The 9,554-nt window shown below is 42.8% G+C and overlaps 1 protein-coding gene and 1 long non-coding RNA gene across 2 annotated transcripts; one reads left to right on the top strand and one right to left on the bottom strand.

The window, feature by feature from the left end:
• Positions 1–5,941: 5,941 nt before the first annotated feature.
• On the bottom strand, positions 5,942–8,065 carry serhl (serine hydrolase like). The gene is made up of 6 exons (XM_024144600.2): positions 8,051–8,065; positions 7,848–7,927; positions 7,648–7,682; positions 7,466–7,542; positions 7,222–7,309; positions 5,942–6,894 (listed from the first exon to the last, which is right to left on the bottom strand). Exons 1-6 carry the CDS (start codon positions 8,053–8,055, stop codon positions 6,754–6,756), a joined length of 426 nt encoding a protein of 141 aa, XP_024000368.2. The 5' UTR covers positions 8,056–8,065; the 3' UTR covers positions 5,942–6,753.
• Positions 8,066–8,071: 6 nt separating this feature from the next.
• LOC112078316 (uncharacterized) lies at positions 8,072–9,353 on the top strand. Its single transcript, XR_002895653.1, has 4 exons — positions 8,072–8,144; positions 8,396–8,979; positions 9,096–9,115; positions 9,280–9,353. It is a non-coding gene; the product is annotated as an uncharacterized lncRNA (long non-coding RNA).
• The last annotated feature ends 201 nt before the right edge of the window (positions 9,354–9,554 follow it).

The raw sequence follows: 9,554 nt of genomic DNA, 5'->3' as shown, positions 1-9,554 counted from the left end.
ATCAGTAAAGTAACTGTTGGATTACCCAAAGCGTAATCTGATTATTTCAATATTTTGGATGAGCCTACTTTCCCCTTAAGAGGCATTAGAAAGAAGAAAAGGATCCATCAAACACATTTGGTGTGTCATCTTAGTGGTCTCTGACTTGTGGTCTCTGTCTTAGTGGTCTCTGACTTGTGGTCTCTGACTTGTGGTCTCTGACTTGTGGTCTCTGTCTTAGTGTCTCTGACTTGTGGTCTCTGACTTGTGGTCTCTGACTTGTGGTCTCTGACTTGTGGTCTCTGTCTTAGTGGTCTCTGACTTGTGGTCTCTGTCTGAGTGGTCTCTGACTTGTAGTCTCTGACTTGTGGTCTCTGACTTGTGGTCTCTGTCTTGTGGTCAGACTCTCTCAGGTGGAACAAACCTAAAATTGGGCCTTTTTTAAATGCTGAAAGGTGTCATAATGTATTTTCTTTCCACAAACATCCTTTCTGAATTTCAAAGTAATCATCTGTTTTTTTCAAAAGTATCTGTAATTTGATTACAATATTTTTGCTGGTAATGTAACTGATTACAGTTTTTTCCATCAGATTACATCACATAATCAGTTACTCTCCAACCCTGGGCCTAACTACAACATTCCATATTTCGAAAATGCATTGAATCAGTCACAGCACACCACAAAACTGAAATGAGAAGCATTTGCATCCAATGATCAAATAGTACCATACTCACATATATGGCGTTTTGTTGTTAGCTCTTAGGTTCTCGCACTGCTGTCTTCTGTGTTCATGTTGTCTGAGTTTGTTTGTTCTCTCTAGTCTACATGGTGTGCAGACTTTTTGCCTTGTGTCATGTGTCACTCACTTTACCCCACTGTTCCCCCAAACTTTGGTTTTATCACACAGTTTTGCATGTCTCAAATTAGCCATGTCTCAAATTCCCTCAGTGCCTTCTCTAACCCCCTCCTCTTTCTCTTCTCGCTCTCGCTCTCTCTCTCTCTCTCTCTCTCTCTTTCTCTCTCTCTTTTCTGCCATCTCTCTCATCCTGACTTTCAGAGTAATATGTTAAGCCTGAATAAAGAGAAATTATAACCAACAAATCCGATTTTGTTTACACTATCATGTGCATGGCCTTCACTGAAACTTTTTTCTCATTACTCACCCATTGACAAATGCACTCGAGGAGGTGTGGTGATGTCATCATGTAATTGCTCGCGCTCTTCATCAACAGATGTCATGCTTGAAAGAGGGTGATCCAATTCATGTGATGGTGAGATATCCATCTCTCCTGGTATGTAGCAGTCTATACCCTGGCTCTGGCGTTGGGATGGTTGTTCAGCGACCTCTGTTGAATCTGGGCCAACCTGTGATGTTTTGTGTGCTGGTTGCGCTCCATGGACAGGAGCCAGTGCACAGTCCATTCCTCTGAGGAATATTCTGGTGGGTTTATGGTGGGCTCTCATGGTCAGGTGGTGGAGGTGGACCTGTTTGGTGGGTTCTAGATGAACTGGCCTTAGTCCTTTGACTCCTTTGTGATTGCTGTCGTTGTTCTTCACCATTCGTAAAGCCGATTGGACAGGTGTAAATTAGGTTTCTGTGATTGGCTGAACATTTTGGGAACGGTTCCATGTGCAGCACACATTCATCTAGATTGGGTTTGGTGGATTCTGTAACTTGACCACTATTGATATTTTGGCAATGGTCCAAATCCAAGCCCTGTCCATGTTTAATAGTTGATCTCTCAGGGGCCTCTGACAGGGTGGAGGGTGTGAGGGAGGCCCCCTGTGTCAGAGGTACCACCAGACATGTCTGGGAGTTGTCCGTGTTGACCTTTTCACCCCAGACTGAGGCTTCCTGTTTCTGACTGACTTCTAAAAGACACCTACCCATCAAAATGCTGCTATTTGACTGGTTAGATTGATTCCGTTTCCTCTCAATGGTTCGTGTATCGGTCGGTAGACTTTGACACTGAGGTCTAGTCCATAATTTGGGTCTTTGGAGGTTCTTGTATTTTCTACTAGGCTGGCTTGTGCTAAAGGTTGAAATGCAGCATCTAGATTGTCTTTGTAGACTCTCCAGATGAGACTCTTCGGTGGTAAAGTCCTTATGAATGTTGCTCCCTTCTTTGCCCAAGGGTTGAGGTCATAGCTGCTTCTTTTGAGTTCTGTAACTGCTGCAGATGTTGATCGACTTAGGTGTTCTTTCAAGATGGTGTCTTGGGAGGCATAGAAGGGGAAGCACTTTTACAGTATTCCTTTTGACTGAAAGGTAGTCGACCAGCATATACGCTGGCAGCCTGAGACTGAAGTCCCTTCTGAAGATGTCCAATGTGTTTTAATGTTTTTGGTGAAGCAAGGCCACATTGGGACCCCTGTCCACCCATCTTTGACTTAAACTGAAAATGAATTGATTGAAAATCATTCTCAACAATAATTGAAACTTTCCTCCTTGAGACAAACATTTTGTCTGGCTGCCACACCTCCTGACAGAGCAGACCTGATGGGGTTACCAGGTCATTTGGTCTTGGTTCAGATATTGTGTCAGCAACGTTTTGCTTGGAAATGCCATCCTTACCTAGAAGAAACCCAGGACTGGATTTTGTTATCATTCCTGTTTTCCTTAGTCCGAGCCTGGCCTGCAACAAGTCCGGGTCCTGAGACTTCATGCCTTTTGTCCTGTAGGCCCCTGGCTGTTGAGATTTTGGAGAGGAATGGGTGTACGTATCAGGCGGTGTGCCTACACCTCTAGAATAAGATGTTGGTACAGGTTTCATCAACCCAGAACGTGTTACAAAGTCCATAAGAACCTCTTGGTCAAGTTTGTCATGGGTTGCGGTTAGGGGAACACTGGTTACGATACTCAGCCGGACCTTTAGACTAGAGATAGGGATTGAACGGGCCCATCTTACTTTGGCCACCGGGAGGTCTGTTTGTGCCTTGGCTCTCCAATGGCATTGTTTGACAGTACAGTTTGGAGATGGGCCAAGCCGGATCTTTGGGATGGAAAGGCTTGGAGAGAGGTCGGGGTCTGTAATGATAAGGTGGTGCGAAACACTATGATTTGGAATAGGAACTTTCCAAATAGGCTTTGGAGTAGGAAGTGTTGGGGATGGGCCTAGCCTGACCTTAGGAGTAGGAAGTGTTGGGGATGGGCCTAGCCTGACCTTAGAGTAGGAAGTGTCGGAGAGACACCAGGTTTGAGCTTTAGAATAGGATGGTGTCCTGTTGCAAGAGTTCTCTGAATGAAGATGGAGTCCCTGGCCGTCAAAGGAGGAGATCTGGATGGGTTTCTTTGTGACAATAGGTGAGAGCTGGAGAGGAAGGGGCGATGGGACTATTAGGTGCTTTTGGGTTGTTTGGAGGTGAAAGTTGCAAGTTGGTTATCAAAACTCATTGCAAAGAGAAATTATGAATATCTGCAAAGCCTGGCAGTTTTCATGAGTAGGGAGTGAGAGAAGGTAAATGGGAGAGAATTACATTTACGTTAATTTAAAAAATGTTATGTTTATATATTTTTATTGTACATTTGGCAGTAAGTCTGTAAGAAACATAACTTTCATGTAAAAGCATAGCAGAAAAAAATGTCATTTACATTACGTTGCATTACAGAAGACTGCAAGCCTGATCAACTAAAAATAAACATAAAGATGAGTATACAATTAAACAAGCACTGACCTGAGTGTATGCGATAGGCTCTATCTGGGTTGTTGACATGGAGTGAGAGAGAAAACGAGTGAGAGACAGTAAGAGAGAGAGAGAGTGAGAGACAGTAAGAGAGAGAGAGAGAGAGAGAGAGGGAGAGGGAGAGACAGTAAGAGAGAGAGAGAGGGAGAGACAGGGAGAACAGCTGGAAGTCGTGTGTACCAAAGTTACATTCTCCCCATTCCTCTCATCTAAAGCTGCACTGTTTCACTCACCCACTCCCACCCTCCTCATTTTGTTTGTCTATGGGAAACATAAATGTGTCTGTGGATAAACGACTACAATGCTTCCCAGTGGAGAATCTTGAAACAAATCTTTGAAAAATGTTKCTCTTTTTGTGTTTAACTTTTTTCAGGGCTGAGAATTAGTGCATAACACTGGGTATTCWAGTGGTGATAAAACCATTTATTTTGTTATTTCTTATGAATATATAATTATGGTAACATGGTCAAAAGTGCACAATGATACGTACATACTTTTRCCCCACCACCCTTCAGTAAAAAAGGACAGTGTGATGAMAATAAAATAGAAATATTTTCTTAGGATCGACCTCTGAATGGATTATTTTGGCATCTTGAACAATTTAATCATCAATCTATTTGGCACATAACTGATATCATTACTGAAAGCAATTTACAGTTTCATTCAAACACCTTTACAYATACTTCCAAACAAGAGACATCTTGAAAGCAGCTGCCATATTGACATTTTCAGAAAACTGATTTTGTGGTTTCAACATTTAGTAATGTATTGCACTTTATTAGTCAGCTTCAAATGCACTAAGATACAGCAATGATAAATGTAGTGAATGTCTGGTTTACAAAATATATGCAAAAATTGGCACAATCATGAAATGGCACAAATATGAACATGAAAAAAGGAAACTATCACTTTGTTCAAATGACCTCCTTTTTGTTTCCCCTCTCTATGAAAACGTTATTTCACATTTCAAAGGGTGACACCACCTGACCACAGTGCCTTCCTCTCAATGCTGTTTCTTCCCAGTCAGGCCTCTCACGTCCCAAACCTCTCAGGGAGGTGTCTGTCTCTATCTACCATCCTGCGGTCCTCCAGTCCCAGCCCCACTCCATATGGTCAGCCTCTGTCCTTCCTGTAGTGTGTGTGGTCATATCATATGAGGGCATTGCCATCTTCGTCTTTGCTGTTCAAGCTGACCACCAGCGGATGGTGCTTCACAGTCTTGTTGCTCCACTTGTGTGCGTCCTGAAGCCCTGGCTCGAGGAAGTAGAGACAGGCTCCGAAGCCGGCCAGCACCAGGACCGACACCAGCAGGTAGACGGGSACGAACCAGTCCAGGAACAACCAGGACATGGTACTGTTACGGAGCGGTACAYGAGGAGGAAGGGGGACATTAGATTGTGAGCTGATGATGAAATACCAAACACAATCTACCTATTGTACACATGGTGCAGCATTACCTGTGAACGTACTCCTTATTCACAATCTCAAGTCAACTATTATGTGCAAGCATCTGCTCTATCAAAATTYACTATAAAATGGTCCTCTGTGTTAAGGTATATTAGTTGTGGCAGGCTTTTGCCATTCAAATACTCTTAACATGCTTCGCCATCCTTTTGCTGTATCAATAGATTATGTCCACTGTAAGTGATTGCACACATATAGAGTAACTGCACATGATCATGACAAAAAATATCCTCCCACAGTAGCTAGCAGGTTTCGGCACATACCTGTAGTCTCTGCTGTGCCTGCCTTCCTCTGAATATGGTGGTTGTGTAAAATGGAGGAGCAATGGAGTCACCAATCAGATGATGTATTGGTCTAATGCAGCACAACKGTCAGCTGGATGGTATAATATAATCCAAGGTGATCTCTCTGTACAGATGACAGAGAGGTTCATCATACTGCTCTGGGTTCTGACGTCACATTCAAAGGGAGGGGAGGAGGGGGGCATTGCTATGACAACAGCCCTAGTGATGGGTGGAGGCGGATGTTATGCAACGGTTATTGTGGTGTTTTTTTGGGCCAGGACCCTTCAGATGTCTCCGGTCGCCTCCTCCATCCTCTGCATGAAATCGATTCCAGTTCATTTAACGCACAACACACACAGAGTAAGAGGGTAATGTTCTCCATCATATCCATCACTCAGGCAGAAGCAATATGATTTCCTTATAAGGAGACTGCTCATCTACAAAGCAAAACATGTCACGTTTTGTTCTCTTGACTCTGAGACATTGACTTTTATTCTGAGACAATGACTAAAAGATGACTGAAGAGCAGGAAGGTTGACCTATTTATTGTCAAACTGTACCAGGAAGAGCGTCCAATTAGTTGAATGATTGTTACTCAGCTCTAGGACCATATGAAAGAAAGATAAGCTTGATAGATCAACCTCTAATCCACTTCTCATTAGGCCACAATGGACATGTAGGTCTGCATCTGATTGGTGTGAAGCCGAACCCTATACAATTTTTTTTATAAACATGTGTGAATGCATTTCAATAGGTTCTGACCAGTAGCAAGGCACTGTAAGGCATCACCGGGTCATCAGTTGGGAGAAAACATCCAGTTCTAAACAGCCCAGATGTAAAAAGACATGACATACAGCACCTGGTAAACATCAAGTATTCTAGCTCGACAGACTACCGTTAAAAAAGTATTGGTGTGTTTTAAGATACAGCACAATATAATAAATATTAGGGTTTTAAAGTCTTTCAAATCTGTTTATGCAACAGTTGTCTATTTGCACAAGTAGCAATTTATTCTGTGTCTACAGGTTTGTAAACTGATCCAGTCTCATGTTATGGGTAGATTCAGAGGAATGACGTTGGCACGTGYAGCACCGCAGATATTGAGATGAGCGAGATACAAGACTTCGCTMTCACACAGTCCAGCTCACGGGTTCACCAGGAATTGTTGCGGAAATGTACCCACTATGCCATTTACTTTCTGCATCTACGCCATATCGCTGAGTCTACCTTTAATACTGCTCATATTATGAATGGATGGATGGCACCAGGAAGGCTACAGGCACACTGCATGTATTTGAGAGTTCTAAATTCTAACTAACACAGTGGGGAAGGGGCGGGGGATTATAACTTGGCTGCCTGTGTATCCTCTGCAGTGCTGTGTGAAGGAGCTTCTTCCTGGAGGAAGTCAGTGACGATTTGGGCCACAGTCTCAGGGTTGTTCAGGTGGACATGATGATCACCAGGTACGTTAACCACCATGCCCTGAGAGACAGACAGATTGAAAACAAATACATATAAACTATTATTTCCCAAAAACCCTGCATTTGACCAATCTGAGTGCCAGTATGTAGGTCAGTGTTTGCAGCTAAAACTTTTCTTACTGCCTCTCTGTGATGCTGAGCTTTTACCATTGTCTCTGCTTAGTTATCTACACAGTACTGTAGCTGCAAGGAGCAGAGCACAATATGACTGTAGTAACAACATACAAATATTCCGCTCAAATGTTTTAGTCGCAACCATAAAAGTGACATTAGAATGTGAGTAGGACATTGTTTCTTTGTAAATAGGTGTATACATAAGTATACTCACGCGTTGGTCTTTATACCCTTGAAGTAGCGTTGAGGTAAATGTCTTCTGTTGTGGTTCAGAAAACATCTTCTCGAACCCCTCCTCCGCCCTATCAGGAGAATTAGAGAGATCTTCAAGTAAAACATATTAGCAGTAAAAAAAAAAAATAGTGATTGACGGTATGGTAAAGTGTAGTTTACAATAGAAACTGTGTAATAATCCGGTAATAATTGTGAAATAGTGTAATGATGGGAGAGTGTCCTACAGTACTACTAGAACTCTGGCCTGTATCCTGGACTGCAACTCTAGACTCTGCTCCAGGCTGACACGCACAACGTTTTTCTGAAACAGAACACATTAGCGTTCCTATAAAACAGATCAAATATACAAATCAATTAAAGTACGTCTTTTTTATGAGGACTATTAACACAAAAAGATTAGTCTTACCAGATTGATTCTAAAGTCTCGGGTGAACACCACCCCTACGAAATAAAAATAGAAAGTGTTAGTATTACTATTATATTACAATGATATGAGTACGAAAGATAACAAGACGGAGAAACAAAGTGAAAAGAGAAAAAAAAGACAATGTGAGATAGAGCGAGCGAGAGGGAGAGGGAGAGAGGGGGAGAGAATGATCATTTTACCTCCTTCAACCTGAGCGAGTCCTCGTTCTAGAAGAATGTGGGCTGACTGCTCCGAGAGAGAGGGGTTTGCTGCCAAAAGCCTGGAAGTGATTAACACATCATAGGAGTGACGCAATGACTATGATTATCAGAGCAGAGAGATTATGGCCAGACAGCCCAACATAACAGAAGTGTCATTGTAAAACAAGGAAGTGTGGTCTTACCTCATCAATGCATTCTCATAGCAATACTCTGCCTGCACGGGCTGGGCAGACAACTGTGGCACTTTCAACACTCTCATTCCACTGCTGCCAAAAGGTGTGTAGGCTGTCTGCCTGCTAGATCAGCACAGAGATTCATGTGAACTTGTCATTGGAATTGGAAGGACATTCAGTTGCATAGTTGTTTCAGTCGGAGTGAGTCAGGGCTCTTTACAGCTCTCTCTCTCTCTCTCTCTCTCTCTCTCTCTACATACATACATACATACATTAATACATAATCATACATACATACATACCACACACACACACACACACACACACACACACACACACACCACACACACACAGAGTGGAAGTATGTAGCTGTGGATAGGCTGGCCATGGCCTCTCCTCCCATAGACCTCCTGGAGTCTTCTACAGCTTTCCTGCTTATTGGCCGACATACGTCGAGTCATGGAGGTATTAATAATTATTAAATGAATTTAGTGGATGCATATATTTGTCCTATTTCACACATGCACAAGGTGTATTAATACAAAGTGTGAATGTGAAATGTGTTTTTTGCATATCCCACTCTCTCTGAGACGCCCTCTGGAGACTGGCGGGTCACGGCCAGTGTCTGCCTGGAGGCGACCCTGGAGCAATTAGGGTTAAGTGCCGACCTTTCGGTTACTGGCCCAATGCTCAAACCACTAGGCTACTTGCTGGGTTGAGCTTATTCAGACCAATGTGGCCTTTGCTCACAGTAAGAGCTGAAAAGTAATGATGTGAAGTTAGACAGAGCTATATGAGTTTCCTCGTTCTTTCTCTCCTAGGTAGGTGTAATTTAAAGTATGAAGCTACATTTAGCAGATTATCTATCTATCTAATCCATTGAAATGGTTTGCAGCTCTCCAATGGAAGAGATTCTCTATAACGTCGACACAGTATGGGTGACGTGACTGTTCATCTTCATGTTAATCTCTCTTCCACTCATTGTGTTCTGATCAGACATTGTTGTTTTCCTGTCTGTACAGACATCTGATCGTGTGTGCTCTCCATTGTACAGGTGGCAATGTAGCTGGAATGGTAAGCATCTTTAAAAAAAGAAGCATATTAATGGTGTTTCATATCTGTGTGTGTCTCTTCGCAATTAACAATATCCAGATGTCCTGTTGTCTTTGTCCAGTTCAGTGCCCTGTATCCAGAGACAGTACCTGTGTATGTAACCATGTCCCTGTGTCTTTGTCCAGTTCAGTGCCCTGTATCCAGAGATGGTGAGTCAGTGGTTCTCCTGGACTCCTATGGATTCTTACCCACAGACGCGCAGGTACTGAGACACTCACCGCTCTTTGATCATTTGCTCCTTGGAACTGTTCAGGACATCCACATTTTGTAATGTCTCTCTACCATTGTGTCTCTTACCCTAGAAAGAATTGCATACGGTGATAAGACAGGGATTTGAAGGAATGCTTGGAGTTTGAGAAGAGAAAAGATGAGAAGAAAGAGAAGGTTTACACCTATCGAG

The sequence above is a fragment of the Salvelinus sp. IW2-2015 genome, unplaced genomic scaffold (assembly GCF_002910315.2).
Source record: "Salvelinus sp. IW2-2015 unplaced genomic scaffold, ASM291031v2 Un_scaffold5538, whole genome shotgun sequence".
NCBI classification, from domain to species: Eukaryota; Metazoa; Chordata; class Actinopteri; order Salmoniformes; family Salmonidae; genus Salvelinus; species Salvelinus sp. IW2-2015.
Note: the sequence above shows the minus strand (reverse complement) of the source record. Positions and strands in the feature narration are given on the sequence as shown.